At 39.2% G+C, this 22,136-nt stretch overlaps 1 protein-coding gene across 1 annotated transcript; it reads right to left on the bottom strand.

The window, feature by feature from the left end:
* Positions 1–1,784: 1,784 nt before the first annotated feature.
* smad1 (SMAD family member 1) lies at positions 1,785–20,560 on the bottom strand. The gene is made up of 7 exons (XM_030146186.1): positions 20,464–20,560; positions 11,310–11,878; positions 8,264–8,527; positions 8,048–8,164; positions 6,073–6,294; positions 4,921–5,177; positions 1,785–3,454 (listed from the first exon to the last, which is right to left on the bottom strand). The coding sequence occupies exons 2-7, from the start codon at positions 11,707–11,709 to the stop codon at positions 3,311–3,313; spliced, it is 1,404 nt and encodes a 467-aa protein (XP_030002046.1). The 5' UTR covers positions 11,710–11,878; positions 20,464–20,560; the 3' UTR covers positions 1,785–3,310.
* Positions 20,561–22,136: the final 1,576 nt, after the last annotated feature.

Raw genomic sequence — 22,136 nt, 5'->3', positions numbered from 1 at the left:
TGAACCACTGTTATGTATCATATTGTGTGAATTTACTCTAATATTTGAATTATCTTCGATTATCTGTGAATTACTATCTAATGCCATTGTTCACTAATATTTCACCATTAAGCAATTTTATTAGAATACTATTTTTATGAATGTAAAAGTTTAATATGCAGTACAGTGTAAAAGTATTACACTACCTATATGGTTGTAATAAGGAACCAAAGATTGTCTCTTTAGTAACATACATGAACAGTATGTGTAAGAATGTACAGTGTGCATGCCTAACTTTTGGTCTGTGAAGTACACTGCAGATTGTAAAAGCAGTATGAGAGTAAGGAGCATGTATTTAACTCATAAAGACCCAGTGCTACTTCTGTGGCAGTTCCCAAATGAATTTTTCTCCATATTTAACCATTTTTAAGTAATTTATCATCATTTACCATAGTATTATCCACTGTATTTAGCTTTTTTTTCTCAATGTAAATCATGTATTTTCTATATTTAATTCACTGATCGTGTTGATGTTCATGAAAACTTTGAATAAATTCAAAGGTTATTGTATCAGAAGCAGAAAAAAAATGAAGAAAAATAGATTTTTCTGGCAAAGATATCAATAACTGAATGTAAAACAAGTGTGTCCATTCATTATCATTGATCCAACTCCATGGGTTTTACTGGTGAATTAAAGTCGTAGAAGATGACCGTGTTTCCACAGTAACTACAGAGCCTCTGAACGTCCAAATGGGTCATATTTGATCATGATTTAAAGCTGAGAAACTGCACTTGACATCATTTAGTTACATGTATTGATAGGATTAGTGGATCAACAGGCGTTAAACAGTTTAGATCAGTAGATGCTTTTGGTCACCGGTGGTGGTTTGGGGTCTTTATGGTTGAATAAAACAGTGAGAATGAAAATCATAACCAACACCAGATGCATTTACTGAAAGAACCCCTTCTCCTTATGAAGTCTACATATTACACAGTATTAACCGTAGTATACATTAAATAGATATAAACCACTATAAATGCTTTCATTCTGGTTTCAAACCATGAAAGTGGTCATCATGGCCACATTTAATTTTTCATTAGATTTTTGTTACATTCATGCATACATTTATTTCATTCTATCCTCTGAACTGTTTTTTTTTTCTCAGATTGATCATTTACTTCTCAACAGTAAAGAGGAAACAGGGGCACAGTGTCCTGCAGTGAGGTGAGCTGACATGGCTGGGAGGGGGGGGGGGGGGGTTATCCAAAGGTTTGAGTCATTGAAATGTAGACTTTCTAGTCCACCTGATGTTCTCGTCTGTGGAATTTCAGAGAAACATGCAAACTCTTGGGAGGCAATGCAGTACTAACCACTGTGAAACCATGCCACCCACGTCATGTACAGTGAAATGAGCCTCCTGCACGCACAATCACACACACACTTCACTTCTTTCCAGTTTCCTGGAAGCTCATAGTCTCTGTTCCAGCTCTGTCACAATGTGTCCCATAAAACAAGAAGAGGATTTTATGCATTTGGTGCAATTTACTGGAAAATGCAATTATGCTTTACATTAGTGCAGTTGGCTTTTAGATACACATGTAATTGTTGTGCTTCCCTAATTGAAGGTCTACCTCCAACAAACACACATACACACGATATTTCTCAATTTCCCGAACATACTATGATGCGTGTTTTCTTTGTATGGTTGGTCTGTAATTAAACAGGCAAAGACAAAATCATACACACTCGTACTACACACACGAACACAATAAGTGAGACTGTGTCCATAAAAGACAAGACATACTTTAAGTAATGAAACAAATTTATTGAATCTTCCAGTAGAGACATGATATTCATGGAATAAAACTGCTTTTCTGGGAGTTTTATTGAGCAAACACAAAGAAAACACAAAAACAAAACAAAACAAAAGGGGCAATGTGTAAAAGTGCAGAGAAACAAAAAAGAAAACATTCAAAAATACAAAAAGAATGTAAAGAGTTTAACAGTTTTAAAAGCAAGTAGGACTGATCAAAGCAAAAGAAGAATCAAATGGTAAAATCTGCATTTTATAAAAAAAATAAAAATAAAAAAAAAATTCATATGTGGACATCAGTAACTGATACCATTTTCTCAGTCAACAATTAAAATTTGAATGCTCAACATTTTCCCATAACAGTCGTTTTACAAGTTTTGCTCAGTCAATGTAATAAGAGAATGAAGCACAGTCACTGAAATATTTATGTCCTAAATGTGACTCTGTATTTGACACATTAGATTTTGCTGTATTATATACAACAAGGGACAAACTAAACTGCACTTGTATTTGCCTCTGCTTGGTGTTCAGCTACCAGTTTTAAATGTGGAACACTACACTAACCAAACTATGCTTTGCAAAACCAGAATGCACAGCACATATTCTAATAGTGAATGTATCTAAACACTATTGTCTTTTCTTAAAATTCATTTGAACACGAGTGTAACACAACATGAGCAACATTTAAACATTAGTCTTTTTTGCTGAATAGTCTGAAATGCCCTTTAGTGCCATGCCCCGTACTAAAACCCCGCCCTAAATGCTCAAGCTCCCCCTAATTTTGCCCTCCAATTGTTCTCATGATCTGTGATATGGAATTTCATTGGAGGTTATATTAACTTTTTTACTAACCTTTATTTTTGTCGGACCAAAAAAAAAAAAAGATGAGTAAACAGTATACTTCTTTTGATTATCTGGAGATGATTTGAAATTTTCAGTCGTGCTGGTCATCTTCCCAGTCTCTGCTTTCTTTCTTCATGTAGAAGTACATTTCATGCCAACCTGATCGCAGTCAGCCATATGACGGCCGGCAACTGCAATCTCAGTGACCTGGAATGTCCCATAATTACTTTAACTACACAAGTATATCTGGATTTCAAAGGAAGCATTTAGACGCAAACTAGTTATGAGTCAGAATAATAGAACAATGAATGAGAGAAGTTGTGGGAGCAAGATCAGGGAGAATAGTTACATCATGATGAGTGTGATGGTCTAATTATTACAGTTGGTCACAAAGATCAAGTATCTTCCAGTTGCATCACGCTCACTTTGCTGACTCCTCTCCCAGACTGTTAATGTGCCCAATTCAGACATCCTTCAAGTACAGAGCAAATCAACCCATTTAACAGTGTGGGCCCAACCCTACAGGTCCCAGATCAGCTTGTGTGTCAGTCAAAACCTCTATCAGTATGGAGTGAATGAGCCACAAACCATTCTGGGACCAGCGAGCCCCTATTCTTGCTACTTAGACCAAAATGCTGGGGTATGGACAGCCACAGGGCCAAAGACCGTAAAGCCTAGGACACAGAGGATATAGGGTTGTGGGGGGAGCCCATTTGGGTTAGCACCTTGTCCAACCACTGCAGAGGACCATGCAGGTGAATCTCAATCCAGCAGGGCGTGCTGGTCACATCCTGGCGGTGGTACTCTGCTCCCCAGCCCTGCGACACCAAAATATCGGAATGTTAAAAACTGAACATCAGCACTAATTGGAGGTGCATTTCACGGGACTTTATATTTCTACTCCACTACATCTCAGTGATAAATGTTGTACTTCATACTTGACTGCATGTGTGTGACAGCTTTGGTAACTAGTTACCTATCAGATAAAACATGCATGCATAGATGTTTTCTGACATCTTACAAACAGCAGTGTTTAGCTGGGCTCACATTCCAGGAAATTATGAATCGTTAACAGCTTCAACAAACAGTGATTCCTCTCTTTAAACTTCTCTCACCGTTAAATTTTAATAAATGTTCAGATCATCCAATATCTCATCAAATATCCACGATGGGAGAAAAAAATCCAAAAAGTAGAAACAGATGTGTGAATCAGAACTTTTTGTTCTTTCCTCTCCAATTAAACATGTGATGAGCTCTGAGATTAATCTGGTGTCCCTGTATATGAAACAGATGCAACACTGACACGCTGATCTAACACTGAGGCTTCATGATTCATAATCTAATGATGACATACATCATGTCAAACAGAGGAAGGACCAAAACAAGTACTTTTACTTCAACACTTCAACTACATTTTTCTAGTAATACCTGTGCTTTTAGTTAAGTGGGATAATTAAAGCAGGACTTCTACTTGTAATTGGATTTTATGTGCTGGTAAAGCAACTGACTACATCTTCCACCACTACACAGGGCTGATCATTTTTGGTTTTCAAAGTTTAGACTCATTTGATCTGAATGAACATTATCTCAAGAAAAGCATTTAAAGAAAGTGAAAATAATGAGCTCTAATGCTGCATTTCCACTATTCCTGGAGAGTTTCCATTACAGGATACTACTGACTTTAGAGTACCTGGTCATCATAGTGACACTGCACAAAACTTCTGTGACATCTGCTCAGAGAGTTGCTGATAAAGTCGCTAGTTGCATGTTGCCCCATTAAGCTCTCGTTGAATTTTTTTCATCAGCCACCAAAGACAGAAATGTCTGAACCTCCTCGACCGACCAACGGTGTTGTTTTGTGGGCTGTCATCATGGATTAGCCTACTGGTATATTTACTGTAAACTTCTGAATCTGTTTTTTTTTTTTAATGGCAGGTCGCACATTGACGATGCAATGACACAGAGACAACTCTCTGGCCAATCAGTGGTCTGCAGTGTTTACATGTCACATTTTAGTATCTCTTCACCCGTTTTGGATCTTCAGCCGAGCAAGTAGCAAAAAAAATAACAGATAATAGAAATAAAATAATAGATAATAGAAGATTCCAGGTTCTTTTACATAATGGAAATGCAAAAAGCCCAAGTCGAGTCGGTACCACGCAGTGGAGACGCAGCGTAAGACTGGACAACTTGGTATATCTTAAAATGTATTCTAAGTTTATAGTAGATTGGACAGTGTAGACAGTGTGTTGTGTGTGTTTTTTTTTAATTCTGCACTGCTTACCTTAACAAAGCTCATGCGAATGGTACACATCTTAGTGAGCTCATAAACAGCCTCAAAGCCATGGTTGACAGACTGGGCCAGCAGCTCAGCGAACTCTTGGTTGTTAAAAATCTTCAGGCTGCAGCCGCTGGGAATCTTACACACAGTTGTAGGATGGAAGCCGTGATGGTAGTTACAGTTACGACTCTGAACGAAGATACTGCTGTCGCTCAGGCATTCTGCGTACACTTCTCCTCCAACATAATACAGATGGACACCTGGAAAGAAACGGTACAAGAGAATAATGCAATTGTCACCTCTTCAGAAAAAACAAAAGCCAAAACATGATTGTGGTCAGTTGAGAATCAACAGCTTACAGCAGGGGTGTCAAAGTCATTTTAGTTCAGGGGCCACATTAAGCCCAGTATGATCTCAACTGGGCCAGACCAGTAAAATTGTAACAGTGAAAAAAGCAAAATTACATTATAAAAACGTTACCATCTACAAAGTATTCTTCAAAAAAGATGAATAACATGAACCATGAACAACCTGAAATTTCCAACAAAATAAGTGCAGTTTTAACAATATTATATCTCAGTTTATCATATACACATGTTCATTACAGCTTATAGATCACAGTGGATCTACAAATACGCATAACATTTAGTAACAGGCAGAATATTGTTAAAATTGCACTCATTTTTCTTAAGGCATTTAAGGTTGCGCATATTTGTTTGGGTTATTTCTATTTTTTGTGAAAATATAGCTGGTAATGTAAACATTTTCATGTAATTTGACTTTTTTTTTACACTACAACAAAGAGAAAAATTTGTAGTTGTCATTATTTATAGGGTATTGTGATAGCATTTTACTAGTCCACTTGAGATCGAATTGGGCTGAATGTGGAACCTGAACTGAAATGATTTTGACGCCATCAATTGTTAATATCTTCAGTAAAATTTTTGCATTTTACAAATTCATCCCACAGGCCGGACTGGACTCTTTGGCAGGCCGGTTTTGGCCCCTGGGCCACAAGTTCGACACCCCTGCCTTACAGTGTTCAGTTGGTTAATACTGTTTGGTTCTCCTCTACGTTCTAATCCCTGAAGTCTATTGACAAAATGAACAGATTAGGTCTGGTCTTCACTCATTGATTGGTTTTGCGTACTACACCTTTGCCAATGTGCCTCCGGGTGTTTTCAATGGTGGAGTTGCGGTTGACGTTGGAGAGGAGGCCGAGGCAGAATCTGTTGCGGTTGTTGGAGGGATCTGTGAAGCCATCGACAAGTACACTGGTGGAGGAAGCCTGGAACGCCTCTCCAACCCGATTGTTGAGCTCATAGTAAACAATAGAGCACCAGTGCTTGGGTTCCTCATAAGCCACGGGCTGCACATCTGCACAGGAAACGCATTAACAAGTCACAGGAGTGAGCTGAGTACACACAGACAGACACAGACACATTTAACGCACATTTAAAACTCCTCTGTGCAGACAATATGCCAGGAGCCACTGATGCCAGCAGAGACTCAGCCGTAAATCTAACTCATGCACACAATTATTTCATCCATATTGTCCCCTGTAGCCCATAACAATGATTTGACTAAACATATAGGGCCCACTGGCTACATTTGTGTACATTTATCCTGACCAAAATCAATGAAGACATATCCTCCATCACACAGACAGCCTGTGGTCTGCATGCCAGTCTTTACTGAGCAGAAAAACAGTCAATAGTGGGAGTCCACCATGCTTTCTGCAACTGGTATCTTCAGAGAGTGAGTGCCAGCTGGCCTCACCCTCTTGCAGCGGGGGAAAAAAAAAATCCTGTTTATCTAAGCACATACTTCTCCAAAACTTCCTTTGTAGCATGGCAGTGACTAGCAGGTGTGTTTTGTCTGTCACCTTCCCAGAATTGGCCTACAATAGAAACCTACACCCCTGTACAGGATGCAGCTTGTGGAAAAAGAACTCCCCAAACTCCAACTTCTATCAAACATTTCAACAGATTTTCCCACTACTGCTGTCACCATGTGTGGGTAGAAGTGTTAGGCCCTGCATGCATGATGATAAAAAAAGTACAAATATTTTGTGAGTCAGGTGTGGAAAACAGAAGTGGAAGAAAAGTCTCCTTGTAACACAACACTGAGATGCATAAAGTAGAAATGGCTCTTGTGCTGTGGAGTCACAAGAAGACAAGATACTTTATAATAAGATTTTTTAGAAAAGGTTACAAACTACTGATATAAAAGACATCACCTGGACGCAAAATTAAAAGCTGCATACTGAATAAGCAGGTCATATCATTTCCCATGAAAACTGTGTGCATGTAACTATACTTGCACAGCTGTGCATGTTCAATTTCAATAATTTGGCTGACCTCGTTTTTTTGCTTCATCTTAACTGAGGTTCTTTTCACTTATTTTTACACTTTCTAAATCAATATGTTATAATTTGCCCAGTTGATAGATCTCAGCAATTACTGTGTTAGGGACCAAGAGGGTTGTTTGTACTAGAAGTGGTGGCCAAAGCTAACTCAATAAAACCAAAGTTGTATCAAACAATAATTTCCCTCTAAATTACATCGTTTTGCAGTTTCCACTGTAAGGTCTGTTGTGGATTCATGAATTCACTGCTCAGATGTGTTTGTCTAGCTCAATAAAGTCAAAGCCGCAAAGTCAAGATAGCAGCAATTATTGCACAGTACTTCAGATTGGAAAGTTGCAGGTAATTAGTGAATCCTATTGTTAACGAGTTTGAGGTCATTACCACCAGCAGAGATGACATAAGCCTGAGCTTTTATAGATCTCATAAAACTGCTCTGAGGCCTGCCTTAATTTGCTGAGGTTTGTTGAGCTTCCCCTGGGCTTGCACCCACAGACACAGGCTCACTGTAAATTGCAGATCTTTTCCACACACTGCTCAGGTTTTATCTGACAGGATATGGCAGAACACCAGCCCAGCTGAGGTTTGGCTTTTTTTGTACAGGGAGTATGACCACAAGAGGAAAAGAAGTTTTAAAAACAACTAGACTTCCCAGAAATCTTTGCACCTGCAGATCAAGGCAAGCAGGTGCAGAGTAGCTTCATGTGGATGATATCACCATGAAGGTCGAATGTGTGTATGTGAGACTGTAACTGCCATGGTTACCTGGCCGGTTGTTGCTCTCTAGGGGCAGGGGTGGAGCCATGAGGTTGGTGTCCATTGGCTGGGGACAATCCTGAGTCATCTGCTCCTCTGGGGGCATGTAGGCAGGAGGGGGGGTCTCTGTATCAAAAAGGAAGCAGAACAAAGGGAAGCAAATTGTTGTAGTTCATTACAGTGGAACAGTAGATAACCAAATGCTTCTTCATTGCAGGATCTCACCTGGCATCTGGAATGGACTGCCGGGGTCGGAGCTGGATGGTGAATGAGGAAAGGTGGCGCTGCTGCCACTTCCTGGCGAGTTTGGGTAGCTGTTTCCCGGTGAATGGGGGAAAGGCATTGTGTTGGCCTGAGCAAAGGATTCTGGAAACGTGGCGTTTTGTGGCATGTGCGGCTCATTCTGTTGTAATGGGTTGCGGAAGCGAGGCAACATTGTATGCTTGGCATTGAACTCGCTGTTCCTTGGTACCAACACAGGAGGCAGCACTTAGGAAGGACAGAGAAATAAATAGAAAGAAATATCAAGAGGCAGTTCAGTACTAGAGCAAATCCTAAACCAGTCCTTTATGTCTGACAGCCTTCGTCAGACATAAAGGCAGTCCACTCCACCTTTAAGTCAAACAAAACACTGATACGACGTATTAGCACTAAGTTCATTCAAGAGAGCCCATTCAGCAATATTACTTACATAAACTAGTGACAGTTTTTTATCATGTCCCCTCTGAACTAGTGTTTGACCACAAATGTGACAAAATATGGATCCTCACTTTCTTCAAAACAGCACTAGTTCACACTGGTCCTTTCATTCTGCATCTTTCATTTTTTATTTCATTGTTCTTATCAGTGTTGAGAAGCTCATTTGCCAAATTAAATGTGATGGGTTACAAATTACTGCCATACATACCACAAAAATCTGGCACTATTTGAATGTAATGAGTCTAAAAAACATAAATTGACACAATAGAGTAATATTGCACCCCTGTTCGGGTTTTAGAAGAAGAATTATTTCCATCACAGGAAGGTTTTTTTGTATGACAACATGGTGATTCACATAGGTGTCCTCAATGTAAAGAGCCTCATCTTAGCACTGGTATTGTACAGTTGTCATTTAATTGAGATTACCAAAATTGTTTTTGTGATTGTCTATTCTCAGGCATATAGCAAAAAAAATATTCTAGTTGTGTGTTACTAGTGGCTGTTAACAGTTTGTTCCTTTTCTGCTTCTTTGGTGACTTCTACTGATTTTTTTATACTTGTACTGGGATTGATAAAGAGCTTAATGATAAACATCTATACACCAATTCAACACGGACAGTGTTATATGATCCCAGCATAATAAAGCAATCTCTTTCTGGCACTCTGTGTGATCCTTCATACTGAGTGCAGATGTCGCGGCATTTTTCAAAAGTCAGCTTTGAGCCTGTTAGTCTTAGCCAACAGTATCTGGCCTGGACTCTCAGATTTCTGCTCTGAAGAGACATTTTGAGGTGAGCCATTCTTGAGGAATTCATCACTTGGGGTAAGTATCCTGGCTGATGTGAGGCCTATTCAGGTGCAGAACATACAAACCACAGAGATACGCTCCATTTGTGTCTATAAATACCTGCGCAGATAAATAAAGCTGGTGCTGAAATTCAAGACGGGCCTGTGGTGCTGTCAGTGTTCCTGCAGGTAGTCCGTGTGTGCTGCAACGGGCCAGTGCATCAATGTAGCAAGTTTATTCCAAAGGTTATAAGCGGAGAAGGCGGACAGCTGTAGTGTTTGGTAGAATAGTGAAGGGAGATTGACAGGATGTGTGCGTAGGCGTGTGGTGTTAAAGGGGACGAATGTGGAGGGGGGAGGACAAGCTAGTGTGGACAGACAGGTGCTGTGGGGTTGAATCACCTAGTCCTCTCTTCCACTCCCCGCTGAAACAAAAAGTGTGTGAGGCAGGCAGCGACTCTTTCCTCCCATTGTGTGTGGGTGACCGGCTTCCTGTGTTCCAGTCATCCTCAGAGAAATTGTGTGTGAAGTTATGGGTGTGTGTGTGTATATCCCAGTTTTTGTAACATGCGTGCAAAGAGTGTGTGCCTGCGTCTCTTCATGTGTGCATAAATGTAAAAAAAGAAAAAAAAAAAAAAAAGACAGCCGCACAGAGCATGCCCAAAACAAAGCCCTCATTCTCCCCGGGATGGAATTTCCTGCTTCACACACACACAAACACACACTAATCCATTTACTCAGGCACCCTGCAGACAGCTGTTTCTATCTTGTCAGCTGACCTGCATTTTATGTTTAGAGGCCTAGTACTGTTTGATTTGTTTTGCATCTACACTAGGCCAAGGACTTAAGTAAACTAAAGTGAAAACAACTCAGATATACACATTCGTAACCTAGATGAGCACTCAGAGAGATCAGACCTTGTGCCAAGGCCAAAAATCCACTCTTTTCTTCAACAATTTTATTAAACCACAAACCAACCCCAAAATATGACTGTTGTTTTCTTCCCTTCTGGTCAGCTGGTGCCACTTGTTATGCTAAATAAAATTAAATATATTTTACGAATGGGTGAATACTGTCTTTCTCCTTTAGTGGCTTAGCTGCTGTAACGTCTTTACTGTTTGCTTTGAGATTAACCATAAACACCTGTATACCACTTCAGTGAGGACGACGATATTTGATTCTAGTATAATAAAGAAACTTCTTTCTGGCCCTCTGTATGATTCTTCATACTGAGTGCAGATGTCCTGGCATTTTTCAACACTCAGCTTTGAGCCTGTTAGTCCTATTCAGCTTCTCCTCTTTGAATGAATCTCCTCCAGAACGCAAGGGGTTCATTCTTGGCCTACGCCCTAACCTTTCACCAAGTTTCAAGAAAATCGGCGCAGTATTTTCCGTGTAATCCTGCTGACAGACAGATAGACAGCAACAAATTGGAGTGACCACATAATTTTCTTGGTAAAGGGAATAAATATAATGGCTTTATCATGTGTGTCATGATTTCTAGTTTACAGTGGTAAAGCCTCAGACAATTATTCCAACACTAGCACTTTGTTTGCAAAACTCATTGGAATAATGACAGGCTGTGAAGAGAGAATGAATGAAAATCAATAATCACTGTATTCCTTTTCTTTGATGTTGCAAAAGGAGCTGCTGAGATGCATGAACATTAGAAGTATAATCTGAACAGAGAAACAAACACTGACCTTTATAATAACTGAGTGGTATTTACAGTATCACTATACTGTCCATTCCATAGTAGGTCATATTTCAGAAACATGTAACTCACCTGGACTGTCCACTCGTTTGTAGTGGTAAGGGTTGATACACACATCTTTCTGTTTGGAGCCAAAGGGGTACTCGCAGCACTCCAGAGCCTTCAGCTCATGGTGTGACTGCAGATCAGGCCAGCGCCACACCCGACAGTAAATGACATGAGGCAGGCCTTTCCTGTGGGACACCTGCAGCCGTCCATCCAGGGAGCGGGGGATTGTCACACAGTTACTGGGCTGACCTGGGCAGCTGAGAGCCCGCTCCAGTTCTTCCATGGCTCCTTTCTTCTTTTTCAGTTTCTTTACCAGAGCGTCTACAGCCTTTTCTGCCCATTTCTCTTCTTCATCTCCCTGTTTCCAACCCAGCAGTCGTTTGACTGCCGGGCTGGTGAAGGAGAAGAGTGAGGTGACGTTCATGACAGACAAGCCGGCCTCCTCCCCTCTCCTTTCTGTCCACGGGAAGTTTTATCAGTGGTGGAGGACAGTCCAGAGTCAGAAGAAAAAGGGGAAAATTCAATATGTGTCCTTTTAAATTTTCCAAGAACTCCCAGCTGGCAAGATGGTCAGAGTAGATCCACTTGAAAATCTAGAGGAGAAGCAGAGTTGGGTAAGCAACTATGAAGTTAAATTCTCATCAATCAGAGACAGTTCTGTTCACTGTGTACCATCTATAATGAAGATGCAGCTCAGCATGTACGGTGATGTTACCTCTAGCTCTTTGGTTTCACTAGCACTGATGTTGTCATCTGTGTAACTCTTTATAAGGTGAAAGATGAAGTCATAGGTGCTACAGACACGTCCACAGCTTCTCGGAAACTGGCAGCAGCAGAGGAGTTACAACAGGCACCCTCATGTGAACGTCAGGCATTCTCCAGATAGCTTCCTGTCTGTATGGCTTGTCACATTACCACCACACACTAATGTGAATTATGCAGAATACTTCATTTACTGGACTCAGCCCACTCGGCCTATACGAATCACTGACAGGGAATGTGGCCTGCAGGCACATCACCTTCTCGTGTACTATATTAGTGCCCAACAAGTCAATCACTACCAACCAGTCATCACAAAATTATTTTTGGATAATTAATGTCACCCCTCACCTGACTGGGTCTGAATTTTAATCTTTCAGTATTATATATTACTGTTTCATGCCTCCTCCTGCTGGTTTTGCTACATTAGCTGAACATACAATATCCATCATGCAGTGAGTCACATTGGATGTGCAGACAAAGTAGATGGTGCATTAACAAGCCAACTGAGCTATGATAGGAGCAGGATTTTCTGTGAGGCGTAAAGTCAGTTTTATTTACAAAGCCCCATATAACTAATTACAACTTTGTTTCAAGAAGCCCACAGAGGAGGCAGTCAAAAGCTGCCAAGTTCAGATCTACAATGATAGAAGACCACCTCTCTGCCTGCTGATCATTCCAAACAGCTGCTGCACACCTGACTATGAGAAAGGAGCATCTTCCTCCCAATCCCACAGATCCAACTTCAGTCATGTTCAGTTTTATCTGAAAAGAAAAGCTGCGTGTCCTCTTTATAACAGTACTTTTTGTGGAAGTGAGCATGGGTCGTTTAGATCAATCATGAAGCCTTCTGTATTATTGTTCAGTATAGGCAGTGTTGCCATACATATATATACTCCCTCTATATGAATGAAATTGTATTGGTAGTAGATGCCCTGGATCACAAGAGCATTGTTATTTCAATAAAGTTATCCCTACAGAAAAGATGATTCGCCCCTACTAACTTTGAGTGATGGGGTTTTCAAACCAGATGTTTTTATCTAGCTTACAAGTGTAAGGAACCTATATTCCTGTCAACTCTGTATATATGCACAATTATATGGTCATCAAAGGTGTTTTAAGATTTCAGAGGAAGGAGCAGCCAGCTAATTCAACTGTTGTAAAAAGTTTCAAAACCACCAACTAACACACACTGATTTTGGGCAGGAATCTGGCAATGTGCAGGACAATAAAAAGAAAGTGTATGTGGACCCCAGGATAAATGTGCCTATTCAGTCCAGTCCCACGAGAGCAATTCAGTAGCCAGGAGTCACATGCATTCTAGCTTTTACTGGGGGAAAATAAGAGCACACTGAGCTTTCCTAGTTCCAGTTTCTTTTCAAGTTTCTCAGAATGCAATTAGGGACATAAAAACATAGTTATAGTTGAGGATCGGCTGTGGTAAATGTTCAGATGCAAAGCCAGAATGAAATCAGCAGCATGTCAGAAATCCACACTAACCTTTTATCCCTAATGACTCATGGGTGAAGATGCATCACTCTTTGACAGTACAGCCAGCAGTATATTGGATTTCTTATGAGCAGGAACAAATACATCATTAAGACTCTTCTGTAGTTATTCTTGGCCCTTCAGATTATGGGATGAATAGCAATTTCTATGTTTATCAGCTACTGCATGTGTAGCCTTCATCATAGTGACAAACAGGCTGGGGAGTGTGATGAGAACAGGTGCTGTTTATCGTGTGTGTGTGTTTTGTTGAGGCTCTGGACATTTACTACTGCCAGCCCAGGACAGTAGAGCTGAAAGCTGAACCTATACTTAGCTTAGATACCCAAATCACATTGGCTCATCTAAAGGGTCAGTTAAACTATGGACGTACATGCATAGGGGGAGGGGAAAAGCGGAGTATATCTGTGTGTGAAATCAGGAGAGACTATCTCTACAATGGCAACTTTAGGATCTCCTATCACCATGTGTTAACCTTAAGGACACCACACAGACAGGAAATATATAATAAGAGTTTTGTCTTCATATCTGTCACCACAAACACTGTAAACATGTCACTTCCTTTAGCTGCTGAGGCCTGCAGGGTTTGACAGGTGCAGAGTGGGAGGAAAAGGAAGTTTCCTAAACCAACACCCCCTGTGACTTTTGTCTTTTAAGAATGGAGGAGCGTGGGTCAAAAATATCATTGGGGAGGCCTCTTCCCGCCTTTTCAGCCTTCGCGAGGTTGCAGATGTTTTGTAATCATACAGAAAATGTGTCCATTATTGGAATATGCATTATTAGAGATAGAGCTATGATCAAACATTCATTTATTTCTTTTAGTATGACACTATTGAACCCACTTAAGTTGAAAGAAAAGTCATGTGGCAAAACTAAGGTATTGCTTCCCCTGATTTCACAACCTGTAAAGTAAAAAGGATGCATAGCCATATTTAACTTTTTTCCCTCTGAAAAATGTACAACAACAAAATCAGTACAGAGAGTTACAGACATGAAATAGTTAAAAAAAAAAAAAAAAAAAGACCATTCAATCTTTTTTATCCCCCTCCACAGTGTATTAGTTAGAAATGGAGGAACAGGGTGTGTTTAAAAAAAAACTAAAAAAACAGGGTGTATAATATTTCAGCAGGCGTATGAGTGACACGGGGGTGGGGGGGTCTTACACAGGGTCTTTACATGGGGTACCGCCCCAGTTGAGAAACACTCTAATAGTCCCCGCTTGTTATTTAATTGATGATTCGCCTAATTTTTGTGAAGTATAGATGGATTTAGTCAAAATTAGGCCGTGACAAGGTAAGAGAACAATATCTTGATAATAAATAATTTTTTTGGCCGTGCTTTTCAAAAATGAACCGTGCAAATCACAAGTGCACGGCTCGCTGTCTAATACACTGCCTCTCCAGCCACAGAGCTAGTTTGATCATCTCTCCATGACAGTCTTATCAGCACAAGTTCAAGACTAGCTGCAGAAAGACAACCTTTAATCCATTTCAGATGGAAGAATCTAAGAGGTTCAGTATCTAACATCTGGAGCTCACTTATTCAATTCTTTACTGTCATTCAGCTACAGCTGGAAACCAAATCTTTTTAATATTTTCAATCCTGACAGTAATATCTGAGTTCTGGCCTGACCACATGCTTATTTAAAGGGTCTGATATGGCTTTGTGTTGGTTCTCCAGACAATGCTAGTTTAGAGTTTTCTGTGAAGCAGACAAAATATAAAGGCGCCACTGTGCCTCCCAGTTCCTATACCTATGTATAGACTAGGATGTTTTCCTAATATAAACAAGCTTTTTGTGTAACAACTTTCCACGATTACCTGAAATGTCAACTTTAAAAGACTGTGCTAACATTGAAACATTTAACATTTATGAAAACCTAATGTGTCAACAGCATTTTTTTAACTGATTACATAATTATTTAATCAATCTTCGACATATTTCCAATATATGATTTTTAAAAAATTTGTATTAAAATACCCACAGATAAACAAAACATCAGTAAAGCTAGAACCAGAAAACACTTGAGATATTGTATGAGAAATCACTTTAAACAGTTATTCAACAGTACTCTAATTAACACAGTAAAACGCAACCGTCATAAATAATTTTACCCTCCCTGTCAGTTTGAAGAATCGAGGAAAACACAAAAGGTTGGCTGGAAAAAGGGTGGAGCCCGAACTGGTTACTATCTGACTCCTCACTTTACCCATTATGGGAATCTACGTGTATTCAATGCATCAAATATCTCTCTGTGGTCATCACAGAGATATATCTCACACACTCACTGAAGAGTCATAGACATGCCTGCAGTGGCCTTGGCTGCTGTTCTCCTCCCCATAAAAGCTGAAACACACACCATCATTTACACAACAGCTCCATAAAACCACTCTGACATTCCCTACAGCTGAGTGTGAGCGCTGCTGTCTTACTATTAAGTTAGTGGTTGCTTGTTATGGCCATCAGTTAGCCTACTGGACAGAGACGGAGGCTAATGGGAGCACAGAGTGGGATCATGCGACACTGACTGGCGGAGGGTTTGACCCACCTGGTGTGAGCTGTTAGCCACTACACTAGTCCCATGGATCATTTTGCACCACTCCAGTGTCTGTTAATCAATTTAAGCCTGGGCTGTGTAGGATGAGGAGACAGTAATGATGCTCTCTGGACCCTCCCCAGGGACGGAGCATTATAAAGAAGCTACATTATTTATCAGCAGGGTCCTGGATGAGGCCTCCATTAGCCCCCGCTCAATGGAGTCACTGGCTATAAACAGAGGAGAGCAGGAAGAGAGAGAGAGAGAGTGATAGATAGAGAGAAAGAGAGGCTGATGCAGAGAGAAAGAAAGGAAGACTGACGGCAAAGCCAGAGATGTAAGACAGAGTGAGTGTTTGGAGAGAGGCAGAGAACACATATATCTGGTCTCTTCACAGAGCACTTCTGGATTAAGTGCCTTCAAGGGTCATTACAGAGGAAATAGTGACACTACAAGGATGCCACATATGCCTTTTCACAAATACAATTCATTGAAATGTAGCAGTGCCACTTGATCTTAGAAAGCAGAATATGCAGCAAATTAGTACATGGACAAAACTGGGACGAATCCACAGTGGAATTGGACTAGACACAACAAGCTCTACAGGATTTAAAATTTTGTAATACCAAAAAAATGCATCTACCTTTTAATTTATTAGAATTTTTAAATTATTGCAGTCAGGCACAAAATGATTAAAAGCTAACACTTTCTGTGAATAATCATGTTAATCAATTATTAAGACATATTTCTTAACTTGCTCTGGTTTAGGCATCACAAATGAGAGGATCTGCTGCCATTTTGTTTAATTTTACAGGACCTTGGGGTTGTGAAACGTAACAAAAAACACCTAACATCCATCAATCATATTTTGAAAGTTACGTAAACTAAAGAAGATTTGTTACTATTAAATCATAAATGTCTGATTATTTCAGCTGTCCAGGATCATTTTGCATAAGTATTTAAATTCTTTTAGATGTCAACTGATAGCAGATTTTTTACTAGTTTTACTAGTTAAAAGTCAACACCTGTTATTGACCTGATATTGCTGCCAATACTGCTATTAATACTTTTGACTTTATTGGAAATTACGATAAGTGTTGAACTGTGAGTACATGAATAAATTAAACATTCAAATAAATCTCGAGCTGAACATCAAACTAATAAGGAGAAATATAGCTGACTGTGGGTGTGATTTCTATTATTCCAATAGTTTCAAATTCTCATACTGGCCATTGGTTTTATTGTATAACATTAGGATGGTTGTCCAGGACTGAAAGACTGTAAAATGTCCTCCCAGCACCAATTTATCTCTCTAAATCATTCCACTCACCTGTATAGAAATAGCTGAATAAGTAACTGAAATGTCATAATTCCATCTGATTCCACCTCTTTCCTTCTTCTGCTAAGGCTTGAAGCGTTTATCTTAAGGTGCTTAACTTCTAACATTTCAAAGACCATCTATCTACATTAACATCTAGGGTTTAGTGTGAAAGGGACACAGAAATATATAGCTCCATGTTCATCACCAATACAAACCTCCCACATCATTACAAGAATGAATCCTACTATAATGGACGTTTCTGTGTCCGGCGCGTCTTTGTCCGACACATGTCCCGATGTTACAGCACGGGAGGGCATACGGGTGCAATGCCACTGTTGCACCATGGGAGGGCGCTATCGTAAAATGGCACCACGGGTACAATGCCACTAGAATCATTAAACTATGATTAGGCTGATACTATAGTATTAAAATAAAATTCCAAAAAATAACCATTACATATATATTATAATCAACAAAAATGTTAGTTGCAACTAATTACCTATTAAATTTTATTATCACTGCAATTATCCACACACACAGATTTTGAGGAAGTGCATTTTTAACATTATAAGTGTCAGAAACAATATAATCAAATAATAAGGCAACAGGACATTAAATGTGTTTCATATCATCTTTCAGGAGTTGTTTACTCTTTGTGCTACAGAATTCGCTTTTCCACTGACCCTCAAATTATGCGAATATAACTTGAGCATAAAAATTTACTGAATGGAAAAACAAATGGGTATACCATGTAAAACTGCAATGGAAAGACCTTTTTCTGCAACTAGAGTCACATGAAATAAAAAAAAAAAAAAATGGTTGTTGATGGACGTTACAACAAGCAAAGAAGAAGAGTTTTAAAAGAAACACGGCGCAGTACGCTATGTGTGGACACACCAGGAAACCAAATCATTTTTTAATTTAGTACGGGTTAGAGGCGTAATATATAGCCCTAATAATGAATATATCTATAAATCAACACGATATTTACATACATCATTATAATTACATTCTCGTGTCATCTCGCAATAACAAATAAGCAAATCATCCCATTTGAGACTTAGTGGAAAAACTGACATTATGCACTTCTGTTTGTCGACATTTAGTAAATATCTGTAAAGTTTTGCGCATATGTCCAATGGAAAAGCAACAAGTATTGATCAGTTGCTATACAATACTGATGTTCAATAGTAACATCAAATGCAGATTATACTTACAGACACCACCAATACAGCAGTGTAAGAGCAGGTCTTTAAATAAACACACACACTGTCCTCAGTGACTATACATGACATTGACCTCGGAGCATCTTCCACCCACAAAGGTCAGTTTTCCACACAAACACTAACATGTCTGAAATCCATCTGTCATTCTACTTCAAACATGACATGGAAAACACTGGAAAACCTTTTGCTACTTTTCAATGAGTGAAAAGCTGAATTGGGATCAGATTCTTTACGTCCCAGACACAGCAGAGTCCATACACGACTGCAGACATAACTAGCAAACACATGGGGTTTCAGCAGCTATCTCAACCATGCTTGGCACTCAGTGTTGGGTTAGTGTTGTGTTAGGGTGGACACCTCACCCCGACACATGTTGTCCAAGCTATACAGACACACAGGACGGTTCTGACAGTGTTCACTACAGTTGTGACTGTCTTTGGATACAGGAATGCTGCTAACCTATATTTACACCAAGTAGTTTTTTTTTGTCTTTGCTATGGTCATGCACAGACAATTATTTCAGAATAGATAGCTAAATAGATATGCTGTTTTCAGTCATTCATATTTGAATTATAATTCATTATGAACCCCACTCTGAAATAAAATAACCCTGTCCATTTAAACATATTAAAACCAATTGTTTAGGTTTCAAGCAGAACGTAAAGCTGCATACCCTGAGAATGCTGCATGATAAAACAATTGAAGTAAATCACAGACAAGGACAAATTCCTGTCCTTTGGGTAATCTGATATGTCATCCTCAATAATGTCAGGAGATCCAGCCTTTGCTGCTGTAGGTCTCTTTCCCTCTCACTAACTCTCCTTCCCCCTCTCCCACATACACACAAATTCATAAACACAGTGTCATAACTAAAACCACACAGATGGGATACACATCTTGCACAGCACACCAATTGAAATAGCATCAGTAAATCCACACAAGCCAATATAGTAATTCACATTTTGTAGTATATATTGATAAAGAGAGGGCGTGTGGCCATGTGCAATCAATGTGGTGTATTATACAGCTTATATACTTCACAGTGATGGAGAAAATGCTGAACAATATCCTGTTTCAGCCTCTCAAACATGAAGACTTCTTTTATTTTACTTATCTTACATGATATTAAAATGAATGTCTTTGAATATTAAGCTGCTAGTCATACACACACACACACACACACCAGACATCAACACAGGTTTAACTTTACTACTACTATTTATGGTTCAGTTGTTTTTATTTACTTATTTGTCATTTAATAATCAAGATTACTTTCAGACACCATGACATCACCCATTAGTCCACATCCTACAGCTTCATAAATTAGTAAAAAGCCAATAGTATGTGTCTGTTAATTCCAAGACAAGCTTAATTACTTTCTGGAAGAACAATAGTTAGATGATATGAGCTACTAAATCTACTTATACCTGCTTAAGGATGAAATAACACCAGATAGTGTTGTTTTTAGCCTCAAACAGCACTTCTGCACTACAGCTATAAGTATTTACAGTTTTACTCGAAAGGTACACCAAGTTAGCTTACATTCTTGGGCTACGAAAGGAAAGGACAGTTCTCCAGCACATTACTCCTGTTTTTAACAGTTTTACATGAAAATGCGGCTGGTGTTACATCTGTAAAAACAGTCTGAAACTGTGTAAAAGAGAAAAAAGAAAAAAAAAAGTTTGAGTCGCCAACTGACAAACTGAACAGAGCTGAAAACAGTTACTACTACTTCCCTGAACACAGTGCCGTGCACACAGTAGGAGTGACATATGACATGAAGAAAGTTTTCATTTAAGGTGTTGGAAAAGGAATAAAAGTTCTCTGTACCTTTTTTCTCTTTCCAGTGTGGTGGTGTCCTCTCTCGGAGCCTTCCCTCCGTGCTCTCTGTGCCCGACTTGGGTCTGCTCGGCCTGGCGTCAGTGAGTCGCGGGGGCGTATCACCCTCCGCCGAGCGCCAGTATCACACCGCGGGATGCAGCCCCGACAACAACAAGACCTATTTTTTACACATCTAACATCTTCATTCACTGTGTGCAAATGAAATATATAACTGTGAAACAATGCTGTGGGTTTTTGTGTTTTGTTTTGTTTTGTTTTTTTGCTAATTTGGAAGAGGTTCTCACCGGCTTAGACTTTCTTGTCAGATGTCTGATCTGAGTTTGCTGTGAGAAAACTGCCTGTTGAATGAAGTGACATTTTTCCTAATTGTGGTGCATTTTACACAAAACTAAAGCAGTGAAGCACATAATCCCAATAAAATCAGTAGTTATTTTTTTTTCACTGTTTGCTGCTAATAAGATGGGGCTTGTCTGATGAAATGACACATTTTAACTCGTTGCTTTAAGGACAAAATGTTGGTTAATAGATTAATGCAGAATACAGCTAATACAACAATGTGACTTAATGTATTAAGATGTACTAAGATAAGTGCAGTAAAATTAAGCAGAATGTAATGAAAAATAACTCTAAACTGTCTAAGATTATTATAAACTGTATATTTCTCACTTTTTAGCCACAACAATCCTTTGAAAACATTGCCCTGATCATTTTTTTTAGTTTAATTTTGTATTGAGCTAACTGAAAAAATAAATAAAGTTAATCTCACTCATCATTACTTCTCTACTCTTTCTTGTAAAACACCTACACTTCTGCAAAAGTAGTGGTTTTTAACTAGTAGATAGGCAACTCTGCGGTTTATCTGACAGCCCTGTGAACTTCTGAACTGCACAGTGCTATAAGTCTTCCTCTCAGTTCCCCGGTGCTTTGATTGTGATATGATAAGCACTATTTATGTTGTCGGGAGAACAAAAAGTGTCTTAAGAGAAGAACAAGCATAGAGACATGCTTACACATGCCGTCATCTCAGCCTCTCACCTCAGGATCATAATCTACACAACCATCTCAGACCTTTTCCATGTCAACAGTGAAACTTCACAGTTTTTCAATCGACCTCATTAAAATTGCATGTTATAGTGCATTAAAATAGCCTTTTGGCTGTGCAACACAAGACAAGTTTGTGTCATTTCCTCTTAAGTCTACCCCTATGCATGAAAAATGCTTTTAGAATTTAAATGGAAACTGAATGATAGTCTATGACAATGAGAGAAAAGTATTGTATCTTCAGTTGAACAAAACTTAAGGTGAATTCCATGTTGCAAAAACAGCTATAAGAAGGATGCGAAGGTGATAGATTTCTGCTTAGAAATCTAATAAACATGGCTTCCAGAGACATACATAACCATAAGAAACCGGGCCTTTATTCACATCCAAAGTAGTAATTACAAAGTTAAAATAAGCAAAGTAAAGTTATTACAAATGAAGATAAGATAAGATATTCCTTTATTGATCCCACAATGGGGAAATTCACAGTGTTGTCAGCAGCATAAAAACATACATAGACATACACATACACATAAAAACAGTCATATAAATTTCAGTAGAAAAGTGTTTAAAAGGAGAGTGCAAATATTGTTCGATAAGCACACAGGCTTATTGAAATA

The sequence above is a fragment of the Sphaeramia orbicularis genome, chromosome 1, assembly GCF_902148855.1.
Source record: "Sphaeramia orbicularis chromosome 1, fSphaOr1.1, whole genome shotgun sequence".
Classification (NCBI taxonomy): Eukaryota; Metazoa; Chordata; class Actinopteri; order Kurtiformes; family Apogonidae; genus Sphaeramia; species Sphaeramia orbicularis.
The sequence above is the reverse complement of the archived record's forward strand: the minus strand, read 5'-3'. Positions and strand labels throughout refer to the sequence as shown.